The sequence below is a fragment of the Symphodus melops genome, assembly GCF_947650265.1.
Source record: "Symphodus melops genome assembly, chromosome: 18".
In the NCBI taxonomy this organism is placed as follows: domain Eukaryota; kingdom Metazoa; phylum Chordata; class Actinopteri; order Labriformes; family Labridae; genus Symphodus; species Symphodus melops.
The window spans coordinates 109,689-129,688 of NC_136708.1; the positions used below are offsets into that span (position 1 = coordinate 109,689).

A 20,000-nucleotide genomic window follows, 5' to 3' on the forward strand; every position below is an offset into this window, starting at 1 on the left:
CCAGTAACAGGCCGCCATCGTTCCCGGTAGAAAAGGTTGAAGAGGTGAGAGTTCAGGTACTTACTGAGCACTAACACCTGCTGGCCGAACATCTTGACAGCACGAGCCGGACTGCGCGAGCCTGGAAGGTTCTGAGAGACACGAGGAAAGGGAGGGCTGAGCCGCAGGGGCGGGAAAACTACCAGAAAATGGACCAATCGGCTGAGAGAATATGATGACTGACAAATCCATGAACCAATCAAATCAATGAAAGATTGAAAGGAGCGGCTCGGCCTTATAAGCTCAAACAGACTCATCAGGATCACATTTAATTATAAACAATGAGTTAAACCTTTTATTTGTTTTAATCTGGATGTACGGCAGGTTTTTAAATCATCTTATTAAACTAGGTTTTCATGGTCGTGTTAAAGCTCACATCGCTCTATTCGACATTTTGATCTGAAAATGACTTAAAATAGAAACTTACAAGACCATCAGTTCTGACATGTTTATCTCATGCTAAGCTACATGCTAAGCTACATGCTACAAAGCGTAGTTTGTATGAGAGCACAAGACTAAGCATGTTTAACTTTTTCTTTTTTAAACTCAATTAGCGGTTGACCACAGGAGAGAGACCCCCCACACACCCTGAGACCCCCCCCACACACCCTGAGACCCCCCACACACCCTGACGGAGCAGAGACCCCCCCACACACCCTGACGGAGCAGAGACCCCCCCACACACCCTGAGACCCCCCCCACACACCCTGAGACCCCCCCCCCCCCACACCCTGACGGAGCAGGGTGTGTGGGGGTCTTCCTGTTGATGTGGCCCAGTGTAAGACAGCACCACCTGGAGGCCTGGACAGGTGAAGTCTTTAAAGCTTTTTAATAAGAAATCAAATCGTTTATTAGAAACAACAGATGCAAATAAAGCCTCACTGGACACTGACCTCTTTTCCTGAGATGAGAATGATTCTGATTGGACAATGACTCCGATATCACAAACAGCTGACTCAAACACGTTCAGCTCCTCTCATAAATAAATACACACATACAGATATAAATACATAAATAAACAAATGTCCTCAGGTATGCTGGTGATGTCATGATGACATCATGTCAGACAGGTGTTTTTGTGAAAGTCAGCAGCTGACTGTCCATCACTTCCTGTATCTGGTCCAAACTCAGACCCCGGTCTGTCAGCAGGATCGCCGACTCCTCTGCTACATGTCTGTTGTCATGGAGACCAGGTGGTTAGAACTAATTGGTCAAAGTTCGTCCTTGGACCCGCCCACCACCAGACTGTGGCTTGCTTCACGCTTCAGAAACTTCAGGAAGTCTTTGAGCTCTCGAGTACCCTGAAAGAGGCAGAACACAGGTGAGTGGGATGTCACTAAACAGGTGATCTGACGGAGCGGGGGCCAATAGGACTACATCCTCAGTACACGGGGCCGCCAAACCTCGGCTCAATCCTTCCCCCTCGTACCTGCTTCCACCTGGTCACATCATTAACAGCTTGAGAGATATTGCATGTTGTGCAGATGACGTGCAGACACGCTCCTTCAGCTGTGTGTGTGTTACCTCATATCTGATTGGCTCGTCCTTTCTGCCCACAGGAGCAAAGTAAATGGTTGGAAATCTGCAGAAAGAACAAAGAGAGCAGAGTCCATGTTCACACCTGATCCTGAAGCCAAGTCTGAACCTCGGAGTCAGACACTTAAGGCCGGTTCACACGGCAGGATTTCCCAAACACACACACGGTGTACAGTGTCAGTATCTCTGAGATGGGAGCGGTCCTGACGTCCTCCCGAGCAGACGGCAGGAAGATCTTAGAAGATTATTTTATGATGATCGTCTTTAAGATGATCAGAAGGGACCAATCCACCTGATCATCCTGCCCTGTGAACCAGACCATACAGTTCTAAAGCTTCTCACCCCTGGACATCGTAACCCGACGGAACATCGTTCTCCACTGCGTTCATCTTTGCAATCACCATTTTCTTATCAGAGAGCAGCTGAGAGAGAGAGAGAGAGAGAGAGAGAGAGAGAGAGAGAGACAGAGAGAGAGAGAGAGAGAGAGAGAGACAGAGAGAGAGACAGAGAGAGAGAGAGAGAGAGACAGAGAGAGAGAGAGAGAGAGAGAGAGAGAGACAGAGAGAGAGAGAGACAGAGAGAGACAGAGAGAGACAGAGAGAGAGAGAGAGAGAGAGAGAGAGACAGAGAGAGAGAGAGAGAGAGAGAGAGAGACAGAGAGAGACAGAGAGAGAGAGAGAGACAGAGAGAGAGAGACAGAGAGAGAGAGACAGAGAGAGAGAGTATCAATCATTTTGAAAATTTAAAGACAGAGTGGAATCATCACTTTTACACAGTGTGTGTGTGTGTGTGTGTGTGTGTGTGTGTGTGTGTGTGTGTGTGTGTGTGTGTTTACCGTGTCAGCCAGCTCCCTGTAGACCAGCTCCAGTTTCTTACAGTGTGGACAGGAAGTAGAGTAGAACTGTATCAGAACGTCTTTTTCTGGATCATTGACCATGTGGTCGAACGACTCAGCAACCACAACCTGACCGTCACACACACACACACACACACACACACACACACACACACACACACACACACACACACACACACACACACACACACACACACACACACACACACACACACAGAGACTTCACTCATGTTCAGACTCAGAAATATTGTTTTAATCCTGAAGGTAAATTTGTCCTGTACAGGGAACTTTTACAGGTCGTGACCCCGGCTCACCTTGACAGACGCAGAGTTTCTTTCAGGTACAGGTTCAGACTTCACATAACGTTTGAGGAGGAGTGAGAAGTAATCATCTAGGAACCTCTCCAATGACTTACCGTCCCTCCTGAAACACAAACACACACACACACACACACACACACACACACACACACACACACACACACACACACACACACACACACACACACACACACACACACACACACACACACACACACACACACACACACACACACACACACACACACACACACACACACACGTATCAAATGTGTATTTTCAGTAAACTGTGAGGTCACACGTGACTGACATGGGGACAAAAACTCATGGTGTGTCGGCCTGGTTAGCCGCATTTAACCTGGGTTAGCCATGTTTAGCCTAGCTTAGCCTGAGTTGGCCTGGTCAGCCTTGTTTAGTCTGAGTTGGCCTAGTTAGCCTTGTTTAACCTGGGTCGGCCTGGTTAGCTCTGGTAAGCCTGAGTCGTCCTGGTTAGCCTTGATTAGCCTGAATCGGCCTGGTTAGCCTTTTTTAGCCAGGGTTGGCCTGGTTAGCCTGAGTCGACCTGGTTAGCCTTGTTTAGCCAGGGCTGGCCTGGTTAGCTCTGGTTAGCCTGAGTTGACCTGGTTAGCCAGGGTTAACTCTGGTTAGCCTGAGTCGACCTGGTTAGCCTTGTTTAGCCAGGGTTGGCTTGGTAAGCCTAGATCGGACTGGTTAGCCTTGTTTAGCCTGGGTTGGCCTGGTTAGCTCTGGTTAGCCTGAGTTGGCCTGGTTCGCCTTTTTTTGCCCAAGTCGGGCTGGTTGGCCTTGTTTAACCTGTGTCGGCCTGGTTAGCCTTGTTTAGCGTAAGTCAGCCTGGTTATCCTTGTTTAGCTTTGGTCAGCCTTGTTTAACCTAGGATGGCCTGGTTAGTCTTGTTTAGCCTGGTTAGCCTTGTTTAACCTAGGATGAACTGATTAGCCTTGTTTAGCCTGGGTCAGCCTGGTTAACCTTTATTAGTCAGGGCTGGCCTGGTTAGCCTTGTTTAGTCAGGGTTGGCCCTGTTAGCTTTGTTTAGCTTGGATCAGCCTGGTTAGCCTTGTCAGGGTTGGCCTGGTTAGCCTTGTCAGGGTTGGCCTGGTTAGCCTTGTTTAGTCAGGGTTGGCCTGGTTAGCCTTGTTTAGCCTAGCTAACTGATTAGCCTTGTTTAGCCTGGGTCAGCCTGGTTAACCTTTATTAGTCAGGGTCGGCCTGGTTAGCCTTGTTTAGCCTCGATCGGCCTGGTTAGCCTTGTTTAGTCAGGGTTGGCCTGGTTAGCCTTGTCAGGGTTGGCCTGGTTAGCCTTGTTTAGATAGATAGATAGATAGATAGATAGATACTTTATTGATCCCGAGGGAAATTCAAGACACCAGGCCAAGTCAGGGTTGGCCTGGTTAGCCTTGTTTAGCCTAGGATGAACTGATTAGCCTTGTTTAGCCTGGGTCAGCCTGGTTAACCTTTATTAGTCAGGGTCGGCCTGGTTAGCCTTGTTTAGCCTCGATCGGCCTGGTTAGCCTTGTTTAGTCAGGGTTGGCCTGGTTAGCCTTGTTTAGTCAGGGTTGGCCTGGTTAGCCTTGTTTAGCCTCGATCGGCCTGGTTAGCCTTGTTTAGTCAGGGTTGGCCTGGTTAGCCTTGTTTAGTCAGGGTTGGCCTGGTTAGCCTTGTTTAGTCAGGGTTGGCCTGGTTAGCCTTGTTTAGTCAGGGTCGGCCTGGTTAGCCTTGTTTAGCCTCGATCGGCCTGGTTAGCCTTGTTTAGTCAGGGTTGGCCTGGTTAGCCTTGTTTAGTCAGGGTCGGCCTGGTTAGCCTTGTTTAGCCTCGATCGGCCTGGTTAGCCTTGTTTAGTCAGGGTTGGCCTGGTTAGCCTTGTTTAGTCAGGGTCGGCCTGGTTAGCCTTGTTTAGCCTCGATCGGCCTGGTTACCTACGTGAACTCTTCTCTCATGGTGTACTTGTGGCCCATTTTAGTCCGGATTGTGACAAACGGTAGCTCTCCGCCATCTGACGTGCCGAGTCCAAAGTCCTTCTCCAATTCAGACAGGAAGTCCTTCGTATTGGCTACTGAGAATGTCAGGCCCCGCCCACTGTATTTAGACGCAACCTTCATCACCCTAATTTACAGACAGAGGGAACAGGGATTAACAAACAATATCAACAGGGTAATTTGTTTAAGATTTATTTACCTGTAACCCAGTTCAAATGAGTAAACATCACCTGTGTGTCACCTGTACAGGAGTCACCTTCATATCACCTGTACAGGAGTCCCCTTCATATCACCTGTACAGGAGTCACCTTCATATCACCTGTACAGGAGTCACCTTCATGTCACCTGTACAGGAGTCCCCTTCATATCACCTGTACAGGAGTCACCTTCATATCACCTGTACAGGACTGTCACCTTCATATCACCTGTACAGGAGTCCCCTTCATGTCACCTGTACAGGAGTCACCTTCATGTCACCTGTACAGGAGTCACCTTCATGTCACCTGTACAGGACTGTCACCTTCATATCACCTGTACAGGAGTCCCCTTCATGTCACCTGTACAGGAGTCACCTTCATGTCACCTGTACAGGACTGTCACCTGTACAGGAGTCCCCTACATGTCACCTGTACAGGACTGTCACCTACATGTCACCTGTACAGGACTGTCACCTGTACAGGACTGTCCCCTACATGTCACCTGTACAGGACTGTCCCCTACATGTCACCTGTACAGGACTGTCCCCTACATGTCACCTGTACAGGACTGTCCCCTACATGTCACCTGTACAGGACTGTCCCCTACATGTCACCTGTACAGGACTGTCACCTGTATGTCACCTGTACAGGACTGTCCCCTACATGTCACCTGTACAGGACTGTCGCCTACATGTCACCTGTACAGCACTGTCACCTGTATGTCACCTGTACAGGACTGTCCCCTACATGTCACCTGTACAGGACTGTCACCTGTATGTCACCTGTACAGGACTGTCCCCTACATGTCACCTGTACAGGACTGTCCCCTACATGTCACCTGTACAGGACTGTCACCTGTATGTCACCTGTACAGGACTGTCCCCTACATGTCACCTGTACAGGACTGTCACCTGTATGTCACCTGTACAGGACTGTCCCCTACATGTCACCTGTACAGGACTGTCCCCTACATGTCACCTGTTTCTCCAGTAGTTGGACCCTCGGGGGTTGTGATGGTAATCCAGGTCGTAGTATGCTGTCAGCAGGTCTCGTACTCTCAGACGATCTCTGTTCTCCACGGTCATGTGAGGGCACAAACCATACCTGCAGACAGGTAGAGAGGCAGACAGGTAGACAGGCAGACAGGTAGACAGGCAGACAGGTAGAGAGGCAGACAGGTAGAGAGGCAGACAGGTAGAGAGGCAGACAGGTAGACAGGCAGACAGGTAGAGAGGCAGACAGGTAGACAGGCAGACAGGTAGACAGGCAGACAGGTAGAGAGGCAGACAGGTAGACAGACAGGTAGAGAGACAGACAGGTAGACAGACAGGTAGAGAGACAGACAGGTAGAGAGACAGACAGGTAGAGAGGCAGACAGGTAGACAGACAGGTAGAGAGACAGACAGGTAGACAGACAGGTAGAGAGACAGACAGGTAGAGAGACAGACAGGTAGACAGGCAGACAGGTAGAGAGGCAGACAGGTAGACAGACAGGTAGAGAGACAGACAGGTAGACAGACAGGTAGAGAGACAGACAGGTAGAGAGACAGACAGGTAGAGAGGCAGACAGGTAGAGAGGCAGACAGGTAGACAGACAGGTAGACAGACAGGTAGACAGACAGGTAGAGAGACAGACAGGTAGACAGACAGGTAGACAGACAGACAGGTAGACAGACAGGTAGAGAGACAGAAACGTACATGTTGTCTCTGATGAAGCGTCTGAGGGATCCAACGGTCAGATAATCCTTGAAGATGACGACACTGTCCTCAAAGGTGTTGGCCAGTCTGGGAGGTCTGAACAATAACACACACCTGTGACACAAACACACAGGTCGTGTTGTTACCATGTCACAACTTTAATCTTTGTATAAATCAAATAGAACAAAGACAAAAGTAAACAAAGTAACTACGATCATATAAAGAACATCAGTAACTCAGAGTCTGCTCCATATTTCTCCCCCAGCTTCAGATCCACACTGTGAGAGAACCTGAACTGGTCTCTCAGCAGCCCTGCAGCTCGTACGAACTCTGACAGACGAGGGCTGTCTGCACCTGAGAACACACCTGACACACACGCACACGCACACGCACACGCACACACACACACACACACACACACTGTGAAAAACTGTGTTCAATGATCACATCATACCAGGAACAGAACTAACACACCATAGACTAATGTCTCAACGGCGTGAGGTCACGTGACTGTGTGAGGTCACGTGGCTGCGGGAGGTCACGTGACTGCGTGAGGTCACGTGGCAGCGTGAGGTCACGTGACTTCACACAGTCACGTGGCAGTGTGAGGTCATGTGACGGCGTGAGGTCATGTGACGGCGTGAGGTTATGTGACTGTGGTACCGATGATGCTGGCGTCATAGTGGTCGATGAACGTGTGCAGGTCTTCTTCAGTCTTCAGGAGAACCGAGTCTGGACCGGTCTGCTTCTTCATGTACTGATAGATCCCATCTACACACACACACACACACACACACACACACACACACACACACACACACACACACACACACACACACACACACACACACACACACACACACACACACACACACACACACACACACACACACACACACACACACACACACACACACACACACACACACACACACACACACACACACACACACACACACACACACACACACATTAATGCTAGCGGCTAAAGGCTACCTGCTGACTGCTATCTATGCTTTAGAAACAGAGCTGTGTTGGTTTTAGCTTGCCCGTCTGTTTTACCTGCGGTACGAGGACCGTCATAGGGGGCGGAGTCTTTTCCGTTCCTGAATATCTTGAGAGTGGGATAGCCAGACACGCCAAAACGGGCACAGATCTCTGAGTGAACTGTACAGTCCACCTAAGACAGGTGAGAGACAGACAGGTGAGTCATTAAACAGGTGAGACAGACAGGTGAGTCATTAAACAGGTGAGTCATTAAACAGGTGAGACAGACAGGTGAGTCATTAAACAGGTGAGAGACAGACAGGTGAGTCATTAAACAGGTGAGAGACAGACAGGTGAGTCATTAAACAGGTGAGAGACAGACAGGTGAGTCATTAAACAGGTGAGACAGACAGGTGAGTCATTAAACAGGTGAGTCATTAAACAGGTGAGACAGACAGGTGAGTCATTAAACAGGTGAGACAGACAGATGAGTCATTAAACAGGTGAGACAGACAGGTGAGTCATTAAACAGGTGAGACAGACAGGTGAGTCATTAAACAGGTGAGAGACAGACAGGTGAGTCATTAAACAGGTGAGAGACAGACAGGTGAGTCATTAAACAGGTGAGACAGACAGGTGAGTCATTAAACAGGTGAGACAAACAGGTGAGTCATTAAACAGGTGAGAGACAGACAGGTGAGTCATTAAACAGGTGAGAGACAGACAGGTGAGTCATTAAACAGGTGAGAGACAGACAGGTGAGTCATTAAACAGGTGAGACAGACAGGTGAGTCATTAAACAGGTGAGTCATTAAACAGGTGAGACAGACAGATGAGTCATTAAACAGGTGAGACAGACAGGTGAGTCATTGAACAGGTGAGTCATTAAACAGGTGAGACAGACAGGTGAGTTATTATACAGGTGAGAGACAGACAGGTGAGTCATTAAACAGGTGAGACAGACAGATGAGTCATTAAACAGGTGAGACAGACAGGTGAGTCATTAAACAGGTGAGTCATTAAACAGGTGAGAGACAGACAGGTGAGTCATTATACAGGTGAGAGACAGACAGGTGAGTTATTATACAGGTGAGAGACAGACAGGTGAGTCATTAAACAGGTGAGAGACAGACAGGTGAGTCATTAAACAGGTGAGGGACAGACAGGTGAGTCATTAAACAGGTGAGGGACAGACAGGTGAGTCATTAAACAGGTGAGAGACAGACAGGTGAGTCATTAAACAGGTGAGAGACAGACAGGTGAGTCATTAAACAGGTGAGAGACAGACAGGTACCTTTGCTAGCTGCACGCTGCCCTTCAGACGAGTCGCTGCTCTTTCAAACTCTGGAGCTAACTTCTTACAGTGACCACACCTGGACAGAGGGAGGAAGGGAGGGAGGAAGGAAGGAAGGAAGGAAGGAAGGAAGGAAGGAAGGAAGGAAGGAAGGAAGGAAGGCAGAGAGGGAGGGAAGAAGAAAAGAAAGGAGGGAGGAAGAAAGGAGGAAAGGAGGGAGGACAAAAGGAAGGGAGGTCATATGAAAGATGGAGATCGGAGGATAAGGAGGTAAATATGTCAACAAGAAGAGATGTAGGGATGACAGGAAGTGATGGAAGGATGACAGGAAGTGATGGAAGGATGACAGGAAGTGATGGAGGGAGGAGGACAACAAAATAATGATTAGTTGATGTTTCCGGCTGTATGTTGTCATTAAACCCGGATATATCGCGGTATGTTCTGAACACGTATGCTATAGTCTGGTTCTATGGTTCTGGACATGCTATGCTAACACTAACTTCCGGTTCCGTTACCATGGAGCGTAGAACTTCACCAGCATCGTCTCGTGCTCCGTTGCCAGGTAGTCGAAGTCCGCGTGCCCGAGCTCGAGCACGTCCCTGCGCGAGGACTCCGCGGCGGGAAAACCGGACCACAGGACAAAGGTGACGGTGGGAAAGAGGCGGAAAACGGACGCCATGATGGAGACCTTCCGCTGTGTGTCAAGCTCACTGAGAGGACGGGTCTACCAACTTCCGGTCACCGTTTCACAATAAAACCCCTCATCGTGATTATGGACCGTAAGATTGTGACAAAGCATGAGTACTACAAAGCTCAACAACAAAACATATCCACAGTGAATAAAGTCAGATACTGGGGGGTGGAAGGCATGCCGTAAGGGAGCCACGGTTCTGATTCTGATTGAACCTGGTCTGCCCACTGACTATCACCAGCACACATCTATCTTCTATCTTTCTATCCTGTATTATTAAGGACCGAAGCACTGACCAGTGAGAAGGACCCTATTGTAAGACTTTTTCTTCCGTCTCTTTGAAGCCATTTTTGACGGCTTGAACTTGAATGAAAACTCATCAAAATCTCCAACTTCATCAGGTCTGGCGATGAAAATGGACATTTTAGTAGTTTCGTCAAAAAAAAAATGCTCAAAATGACTCAGTGGCCCCCCCTTCACATTTTCAAAATGGCCTCCCCATTGATGTTTTTTCGTCCTACGTGCATGAACATTTTTTATGCACATTAAGCATGTGAGATCTCACATAAAATCCTCTTACACCCAGAGTCCAAACCAAACAGGAAGTCCGCCATGTTTTTTTTGAGTGCTTCAAATTCTCGTTTCACAGGTTAGCTATTTGAACTCCTATAAAAGCGTTTAACACAAAGTCAGTGTGTTGAAGACATGTTGAAGATCTCTTGTTGTGCTCTTCACGTTATTTCCTCAGAGGCCGTCACAACAAACAGGAAGTAGTTTGTTAAGGGCCTTATTATAGGCGTAGAGTCATCAAACATCACACACATGATCCCAGTAGAGAAATTAAACTTGTCATGTGGGTCGAGAAAGTGTGCGTGGCTAAATGACTCAGTGGCGCCCCCTTGAAATTTTAAAAATGGCCTCCTCATAGAGGTTTTTTTGTCCTACATACATGACATTTTTTATGCTCATTGGGCATGTCAGGAGCTACATAAAATCCTCTTACACCCATAGTCATAACCAAACAGGAAGTCCGCCATATTTTTTTGAATGTAAGAAAAATGGCCGACATTCCTTTTTCACAGGTTAGCTATTTGAACGAACTCCTACAAAAGTGTTTATCCGATCATCATAAACTCAGTGTCAGTGTGTTCTGGACATGTTGTAGATCTCTCGTTGTGCTCCGCACGTTATTTCGTAAAGGGCGTGGCCACGGCGTACCATCCAACTTTGATGTCTCGGCGCACCCCATTTTTACCTTTGAAAACTAAGGCAATGCTTCCATCTTGTGGTTAAAAAAACAGGAAATCACAGCTCAAAAAAACTGAAGTGGCTGTAATTCTTGTATATGTAGCACAGCGTATCTGGCTCAATTTTAAATCTACAGCGGATAGATATCTAATGAAGCTCTGTGAAATCCTGTATTTAATGCTACCAAACATGACATTTTATCATGTCGGGAAGAGGGGTTCATGTCGTTCTCAAGTCAAAATGTTTTCATTTGAAGTGTGTTATTATTTTAACGTGATCTCGTTAATTTGAGAGTTTATCCTGACTTTAGTCAGAGCACCAGGAGAGTCATCACTGGTCGCCCCCCAAGGGTGTCATCCTCCCTCTACACCAATGACTACACCTCAGGGGACCCTTCTGTCTCACAGACGACACCATCTTAAATCGGTCTCATCCAGGACGGTAGCGAGTCCGCCTACAGACAGGAGGTGGAACAGCTGGCTCTCTGGTGCAGTCAGAACCATCTGGAGCTGAACCTGCTCAAGACTGTGGTGATGACAGTGAACTACAGGAGTCTGATTTTCATACTGGGCCTTTTTAAATTTTCCTGATACCAGAAATGTACTTCCTAAAAATCTGACTGAATAGACTGGTGTAGTTTTGAGTCCTAAAACCTGTAAGTGAGTCAGCCTGTTAGCTCGATGGGTTCCTATCTCTAAAAGTCTAAATGTGGATTTTGATTCGTCTGTCCAGAACACGTCTTTCAGATCTTCCTCTATCCACTGTCTGTGTGCTTTTGCCCATATTAATCCTTTCCTTTCATTGGCCAGTCTCAGATTGTCTTTGCCCCTCTGCCCTGAAGGCAGCATCCCAGAGTCACCTTCACTGTGAACATTGACTCTGGTGTTTTGTGGGTACGATAATGAAGCTGTGGATTGAGGACCTGTGAGGTGTCTCTTCCTCAGACTACAGACTCTGATGTCCTTGTCTTCTTGCTCAGTAGTTGGGCCTCCTCCTTCTCTTTCTGCTCTGGTTAGAGCCTGTCTGTTCTCTGAAGGGAGTCGTACACACTGTTAGAGGAACATAGACTTCATTTCTAAGAACAAGAACAGACTGTCGAGTTTCACATCAAAGTTCTTTTTCTGGCCATTTTGAGAGTTTAATTGAACCCACAGATGTGAAGCTCCAGTTTTGACCCCCGGATCTTTCGAGCTCTGCCTGGTCGAATACGTTGACATTTCCCTTCAGTTTGCAATTCGGGAGCAATAAATCACATACAGGAAAAACTTGGAAGCATATGAGTCCAAAAAAAAGATGGATATGTGAACATATGCGGGAGAGAGACTCAGCACGTGCCTACTCCATCTTGCCCAAACCGGAAGTCGGCCTCCTGTGTTTTAAATCTTTATTTACACCTTCGAAAGCAGTGGCTGTAAGTTTATGTGTTTGGTAAACTTTACAAGTGTGTTAAGAGATCGTTTTTGAACATGTGTTGTCACCAGGAATTAACCTTATCCCAAAAGCCGGTTTACCTTAGAGCTCCGTGTATTAGCATAGCAATATTGCTAGCGATCTAATTAGCATATGAAAAGATCGCGAAAATGCTTATTAGCATCAGCTAATGTTAAGTTTATGCCTAATTTCTGGCATTAGCCATTTGTGGTGCATTTAATTCTCGTACCATCGCATCAGATTTAATGTTGTTTCTGATCATTTCCGTTTCACTCGACTTTCCATCGAGTTCATCAACAATTGTAAATTGTAAGCTGTCAAGAAAACTGCAATAAAAGGAGCAAGACGCTCGGGTTCCTGGCTCATGAAAAACCAGTTTGTCTTGTGGTTGACCTGCGTTAACATACACAGAGTATCCAACACGTAGTGAGAACAGTACAGAGATTCATTTCTGCAATGATCCAAAATCCAATGCAAAAATCCCAGAGGCGAATTTTCGAAGGAACCACCGACGCCATTTTTCAGGTTGGCCTACTAAAATACGTCATTACTCTACCAGTCTATAAAAAAACTATTTGTTACCATGGAAACTGTGTGCCAACTGAAAGTATTGAACATGTAAATTGTTGACCACTTGAACGTAAATCTCAAAATGGTCACCCGTTAAACCAGGTGTGGTTAAAGTAATTTAAGTAAGTTGTTTTTACTTATGGACAACTTGATCTTTTTTATGATTACTTTAGATATTTAAAAAAAACATTCTTTCAGTTTTTAAAAATATAAAAATAATTTATTGAAGCACTCGACCTTCAGCTGACATTGATATAAACAAACATTCTATGAAACTGTCAACAGAACATCTGCACATTCACACGTCTGCACGTTCTTCACATTCACACAGAACGTCTGCACGTTCTTCACATTCACACAGAACGTCTGCACGTTCTTCACATTCACACAGAACGTTCTTCACATTCACACGTCTGCACGTTCTTCACATTCACACAGAACGTCTGCACGTTCTTCACATTCACACAGAACGTCTGCACGTTCTTCACATTCACACAGAACGTTCTTCACATTCACACAGAACGTCTGCACGTTCTTCACATTCACACAGAACGTCTGCACGTTCTTCACATTCACACAGAACGTTCTTCACATTCACACAGAACGTCTGCACCTTCTTCACATTCACACAGAACGTTCTTCACATTCACACAGAACGTCTGCACGTTCTTCACATTCACACAGAACGTCTGCACGTTCTTCACATTCACACAGAACGTCTGCACGTTCTTCACATTCACACAGAACGTTCTTCACATTCACACGTCTGCACGTTCTTCACATTCACACAGAACGTCTGCACGTTCTTCACATTCACACAGAACGTCTGCACGTTCTTCACATTCACACAGAACGTTCTTCACATTCACACAGAACGTCTGCACGTTCTTCACATTCACACAGAACGTCTGCACGTTCTTCACATTCACACAGAACGTTCTTCACATTCACACAGAACGTCTGCACGTTCTTCACATTCACACAGAACGTCTGCACGTTCTTCACATTCACACAGAACGTTCTTCACATTCACACAGAACGTCTGCACCTTCTTCACATTCACACAGAACGTTCTTCACATTCACACAGAACGTTCTTCACATTCACACAGAACGTTCTTCACATTCACACAGAACGTCTGCACGTTCTTCACATTCACACAGAACGTTCTTCACATTCACACAGAACGTTCTTCACATTCACACAGAACGTTCTTCACATTCACACAGAACGTCTGCACGTTCTTCACATTCACACAGAACGTCTGCACGTTCTTCACATTCACACAGAACGTTCTTCACATTCACACAGAACGTTTGTACGTTCTTCACATTCACACAGAACGTTTGTACGTTCTTCACATTCACACAGAACGTCTGTACGTTCTTCACATTCACACTCCAACATACAAGGCCACAGACTGGTCAGCAGACTGGACCTTCACAGTCTGAGAGCTGCTGAAAGAGAACGTTACGTTCCTCCTGGTTTTGTGAGAAGACTCAAGAACTGGAATAGAAAAACATGAAAGAGCAAACAATAACACAGCTTCATTTGTTGTTTTTCTACTGTCCCACATGACATCATTGTGACCCAACCCAGTCAGTGGGCGGAGTCTAACCAAGGCCAGAAGAGATACTAATAAATAATAAATATAAAGAACTGAGGTCTCTTCCAGATCAGATAACATGAGTTCTTCAGTCTTTAGAACAAACAGAACAAAGTTCAGTAATTCAGCAGAACATCATCCATCTGAGAAATCTTCATTCTTCACAGAGTCTGTCAAGAATGTCACATCATCCCTGACGTTCTTTCACCATGACAGGAACAGAACATCAGCAGAACTAACATGAAGAACGCTGTATCATCCCAGGTTAAATGTTCTAGAATTATTAAAACCTTTAAAAGAACCTTGTGTCCCCCTAAGAGCTCAGAGAAAGTTCCTCCTGCTGGATGTCCTCTGCTGGTTGTCCTTTGAGGACCTCCTGCTGGACCTCCTCTGAGGACCTCCTGCTGGACCTCCTCTGAGGACCTCCTGCTGGACGTCCTCTGAGGACCTCCTGCTGGACCTCCTCTGAGGACCTCCTGCTGGACGTCCTCTGAGGACCTCCTGCTGGACCTCCTCTGAGGACCTCCTGCAGGACGTCCTTTGAGGACCTCCTGCTGGACGTCCTTTGAGGACCTCCTGCTGGACGTCCTCTGAGGACCTCCTGCTGGACCTCCTCTGAGGACCTCCTGCTGGACCTCCTCTGAGGACCTCCTGCTGGACCTCCTCTGAGGACCTCCTGCTGGACCTCCTCTGAGGACCTCCTGCTGGACGTCCTTTGAGTCTCTGTGTGAAAACTAAACATCACAGGTGTGCTCCCTCAGCAGGAGGTCACATGATCTGAATCCACTCTGAGGAAGCTGCAGGCTGGCCTGTGATTGGCCACACCTTCAGAGGTTTCCTCTCATGTGCTGATTGGCTGGCACTCTGAGGAACAGGAGGTGGATTTTTGGACGTGGAAGAGATTCATCAGGTGTCTGAGACGCCCTCTCACCTGGAGGAAACAGACGAGTCATTTCTCTAATATTGAAAAAAATTCACTGCAGAAGAATGACTGAGGCTCCTCCCCCTCATACCTGCTGGGCGGTCTTGTTTCCCAGCTGGGCGGAGACCTGTCTGAATATTTTCTGATTGGCTCCCTTCAGCTTACAGGTGGTCAGGATGGCTCGGTCCTCCTCCCTGAAAAACACAGAGGTCAGAGGTCACAGTCTGCTAGAATCCAGAGTTCATCCTTAAGTAAAAATAGTTCTGATTGGAAGTTGAGTGTTTTCATTCTGACCGGGTCCAAACGACTGCATTCTCTGCGCTTGTTGTCATTGAGTGGATTTTGTTGCAAACTGCTCCCTCTGACTCCTCCCCTTCCTCTTCATCACTTCCTGTCTCGCTGTCGTCCGGGGTTTCATCCTCATCTCTTTCCCCGTTGACGTTGGAAGGACTGTGAGAAGTGCAGTCTGTCACTGTGCTGTCAGAGCTGGTTGCCATGGGTGACAACTGAGTGTGAAGCTGCTGGAAAAACTCCCAGAATTCCTGGTGCAGGTTGGGGTGTCTTTTGAGGAAAGAGGAGATCTGAGAGAGGAGAGAGAAGTTTCTTCTTCTGTGGTGTTTGGTGATCTAGCCTGACGTTCATTAACGCAGATTATCAGATATCAAAATATTTCATTTGTCACCTGAAGACTGAGAACGAACCAATCAAAAGGACCACAATCTACCTTCTCAACGTCCTCGGGCATGGGGGCGGGGCTTCCCTGTAGCACTGACACCACCTGCTGGTAGAGGGAGGAGTCTTCTCCAAGGCTCCGCCCAAGTCTCTGCAGAAACCAACGGCTGTGTTCAAACAGCTTCTGATCAGTTTGCTAACAGGAAAACACCACAGAAGAAGAGAGAGGTCAGAGTGATGTCATATGACGTCAACATAATGTAAGAGGGAGGAGTCGACGTCACACACCAGGTGACAGCGGCCGACCTGTCCCGGGCTCAGGAAGGCAGCGAGCTCTTGGAGAAGCCGAGGCCAGGAAGTCAGGAGACGACTGAGAGAGTCAGACAGGAAGTCAGGAGCCTCAGAGTCCAGCAGCTTCCCCTGAACACACACACACACACACACACAGTCAGAAACACACACACACACACAGTCAGAAACAGAAACACACACACACACACAGTCAGAAACAGAAACACACACACACACACAGTCAGAAACACACACAGACACACACACACACAGTCAGACACACACACACACACAGTCAGAAACACACACAGACACACACACACACAGTCAGACACACACACACACAGTCAGAAACACACACAGACACACACACACACAGTCAGACACACACACACACAGTCAGAAACACACACAGACACACACACACACAGTCAGACACACACACACACAGTCAGAAACACACACAGACACACACACACACAGTCAGAAACACACACACACACGGTCAGATACACACACACACACACACAGTCAGAAACACACACACAGTCAGACACACAGTCAGACACACACACAGACACGGTCAGATACACACACACACACACACAGTCAGACACACACACAGACACGGTCAGATACACACACACACACACACACACAGTCAGACACACACACAGACACGGTCAGATACACACACACACACACACAGTCAGACACACACACACACAGTCAGACACACAGTCAGACACACACACACAGTCACACACACAGTCAGACACACAGTCAGACACACACACACACAGTCAGACACACAGTCAGACACACACACACAGTCACACACACAGTCAGACACACAGTCAGACACACACACACAGTCAGACACACAGTCAGACACACAGTCAGACACACACACACACACACAGTCAGACACACAGTCAGATACACACACACACACACAGTCAGACACACACACACACACAGTCAGACACACAGTCAGAAACACACACAGACACACACAGTCAGAAACACACAGTCAGACACACACACACACACACACATCTGGAAAGGCTCACCAGCTGCTCTTCTTCTTCTGCTGCTCTGGACAGCGTTGATGTGACTTCTTCTTCAGACTCTGACTCCGCCTCCTCTGGGCCATCATGTTCGTTGTCGGAGGTGACGCTTCCTGCTGAGCTGGGTGATGATTCAGACAGAGCCAGGACGATCTCGCTCTCTTCCTCCAATTCCTCCTGGTTTGTCCTGAGGACATCATCACGTTCCAGTATCTCCTCGCTGGAGGGGGCGGGGCCATCTGGAGGGGGCGGGATAAGACTGTCTTTAGAGCTCCTCCCCCTTCTCCTCAGACTATTTAGCGTCTTATTGTGATGACTGGTTTGCTCTCTGGTTGTCATGGACACAGCTGAGGTGTTGATGGTCTCAGCCTGAGGGTCAGTGTGAGACAGGAGGGGGCGCTGGAGTTGGGAGGAGTCAGAAGGAGGAAGGGGGAGGGTTTGATTCAGCTGCAGGAAGCCCATACGCCTAAAGTCCAGGTTTTTAGGGAGTCGAGGCGGATACTTGGTCCCGGGAGGGAAGCTGTTAGTGTGAGAGGCGGAGCGAAGAAAGGTCAAGTGACTGTGACGGGCAGCAGCTGACTTGCAGGGGGGCGGGGCCTCAGGGGTGGAGCTGTTATATTTCTTGATGGTTGGGTAGATGACAGGAAGACTTCTCTGTAGAAAAATATTCATGTTATCATTATTGATAAATGATAATGTTGTTATTGTTAGTTATTATTGTCAATACAGTCACAGTCTGAGGGTAGTTCTTCTCACCTGCAGCCACAAAGGAAGCACACTCTCCTCTCTCTCCACAGGAGGGCGCTGCTCTGCTCCAACTACACCCCGACACACCACCAGCATGGGCCACACCACCCTGTGATACCTGAAGGCCTGAGACACACAGAGAGCTCAGAGTGTAGAAGAGAGACAGCTCCACAGCAGCCTCTACCATCAGTGTGTGAATGGATGAGTTCATACTGATGGACTCTTTACTCTGCAGCAGCCTCTACCATCAGTGTGTGAATGTGTATGAATGGATGAGTTAATACTGATGGACTCTTTACTCTGCAGCAGCCTCTACCATCAGTGTGTGAATGTGTATGAATGGATGAGTTAATACTGATGGACTCTTTACTCTGCAGCAGCCTCTACCATCAGTGTGTGAATGTGTATGAATGGATGAGTTCACACTGATGGACTCTTTACTCTGCAGCAGCCTCTACCATCAGACATAAGGAAGCTGTTACCTTGACAATGTTGTCAGGGTGACCAGGTCTACAGCACTGCAGGATCCTTCGTCGAACCTGGACCACACTCTTCCTAAGCAGGAAGTGAGACACCAACTTGGTTGGGTCACATGACCCCTCCATGTTCCTGAGACCCAGGACCAACAGGCTGATGACACACACACACACACACACACACACACACAATGAACATAAAGGTGTGTGTCTTTGTGTGAATATTTGTGTATTTATGTGTGTTGGGAGTACCAGTCCTCGGCTGCAGTAAAAGCAGCTGTCCTGCGGGGGCAGTAGAGAGCTGGGTCCAGGCTGGCACAGGGCAGCAGCTCGGGGTAGAGGAAGACAGGGCGAGTAGCGAAGAGCCAGGCCAGCTCAGCAGGCATGACGGGGAAACTCCGCACTGCAGACACACACACACACACACACACACACACACACACACACACACACACACACACACACACACACACACACACACACACACACACACACACACACACACACACACACACACACACACACACACACACACACACACACACACACACACACACACACACACAGTTTTACATTCTATACTAGGTCTATACTACGTAGAGAGTCCAACATATCAGGGTCTCTGTGGGTGATCTGGTTTAACAAACTCTGACATCAGAGATGGTGGTTATCAACCTGATCATCAACCCGGGTTACCAAGAGCGCGTTCACGTAAAAGGGGCGGAGCTAGCGTCATTTAACCAATCACAATCATCACTGAGTCTGCTGTCAGCAGATCGTCATATCTACAAACATTATATTTACACAAAGTACAAACTATATGAGTGATATAAATGAGACAAACAGGCTGCAGAGAGACACAGCTGCAGGAAGGACAAAACAAAGTAAACGGAGGTCAAAGGTCAGCTTGTATTTGTCCCGTGGTTAGTTCACCTTAGAACTGACTCTAAGAACTGGTCTCTGAACTCAATGTGCTGCTGTGACTCTTTAAAGTGGTTAAACTGCAGCTCATCACAAACAGAGCAGGACACATTCAACATGAAGAAGAAAACATTCATTATTTTACATCTTTCACTGAAATGTTCCGGAGCTTTCTTCAGTCTCTGTTGAAGGATATCAGTGAAACATCATCAACAACTAAACACACTATAATGTCAAATCATGATGGACACATCAAGTGTCCTCCCCCCTCTCCATCAGCTCCAGGAGCTCCACCATCTAAACATCTGATTGGTCAGTGGGCGGAGCTTTAACCTGCTCCGGAGCAGGTTAAAGCTCCGCCCACTGACCAATCAGGTCAGGTGTTCAGCATCAGTAACATTCTCATAACAATGAGCATGTTTACCTGCTTTAT

At 47.5% G+C, this 20,000-nt stretch overlaps 3 protein-coding genes across 4 annotated transcripts in view; all 3 read right to left on the minus strand.

Moving 5' to 3' along the window:
• Window positions 1-178, minus strand: part of cct3 (chaperonin containing TCP1, subunit 3 (gamma)) — a 9,350-nt gene extending 9,172 nt beyond the window's left edge. Inside the window, exon 1 of one of the 2 annotated variants that reach the window (XM_079368133.1) lies at window positions 65-178. In XM_079368133.1, coding sequence (XP_079224259.1) covers window positions 65-92 — 28 coding nt within the window. In that variant the 5' untranslated portion in view covers window positions 93-178. Of the gene's footprint in view, window positions 31-64 lie in introns of those variants that run through there. The other variant, XM_079368134.1, reaches the window with a different exon arrangement.
• Window positions 179-894: 716 nt separating this feature from the next.
• LOC306839920 (protein disulfide-isomerase A3-like) lies at window positions 895-9,703 on the minus strand. Its single transcript, XM_079368867.1, has 13 exons — window positions 9,438-9,703; window positions 8,923-9,001; window positions 7,704-7,821; window positions 7,305-7,412; window positions 6,878-7,007; window positions 6,642-6,755; window positions 5,922-6,047; window positions 4,691-4,873; window positions 2,746-2,854; window positions 2,411-2,539; window positions 1,918-1,997; window positions 1,564-1,621; window positions 895-1,340 (listed from the first exon to the last, which is right to left on the minus strand). The coding sequence occupies exons 1-13, from the start codon at window positions 9,599-9,601 to the stop codon at window positions 1,251-1,253; spliced, it is 1,488 nt and encodes a 495-aa protein (XP_079224993.1). The 5' UTR covers window positions 9,602-9,703; the 3' UTR covers window positions 895-1,250.
• Window positions 9,704-15,016: 5,313 nt separating this feature from the next.
• LOC306839931 (uncharacterized protein) overlaps window positions 15,017-20,000 on the minus strand; it is a 7,446-nt gene continuing 2,462 nt past the window's right edge. The window contains exons 2-11 of the mRNA XM_079368885.1: window positions 18,899-19,049; window positions 18,653-18,800; window positions 18,180-18,296; window positions 17,427-18,077; window positions 16,351-16,482; window positions 16,115-16,258; window positions 15,685-15,971; window positions 15,482-15,584; window positions 15,214-15,399; window positions 15,017-15,166 (exon numbers count right to left, since the gene is read on the minus strand). Coding sequence (XP_079225011.1) covers window positions 15,310-15,399; window positions 15,482-15,584; window positions 15,685-15,971; window positions 16,115-16,258; window positions 16,351-16,482; window positions 17,427-18,077; window positions 18,180-18,296; window positions 18,653-18,800; window positions 18,899-19,049 — 1,823 coding nt within the window. The 3' untranslated portion in view covers window positions 15,017-15,166; window positions 15,214-15,309. The remainder of the gene's footprint in view (window positions 15,167-15,213; window positions 15,400-15,481; window positions 15,585-15,684; window positions 15,972-16,114; window positions 16,259-16,350; window positions 16,483-17,426; window positions 18,078-18,179; window positions 18,297-18,652; window positions 18,801-18,898; window positions 19,050-20,000) is intronic.

Excerpts from the sequence above, each read along its gene's own strand:
- LOC306839920 (XM_079368867.1), bottom strand. The coding sequence starts at position 9,601 with ATGGCGTCCGTTTTCCGCCTCTTTCCCACCGTCACCTTTGTCCTGTGG. Across the intron at positions 7,008-7,304 it reads CTATGACGCCAGCATCATCG|GTGTGTTCTCAGGTGCAGAC; the intron begins GTACCACAGTCA and ends CGTGTGTGTCAG. Across the intron at positions 1,622-1,917 it reads TCGGGTTACGATGTCCAGGG|ATTTCCAACCATTTACTTTG; the intron begins GTGAGAAGCTTT and ends TTCTTTCTGCAG.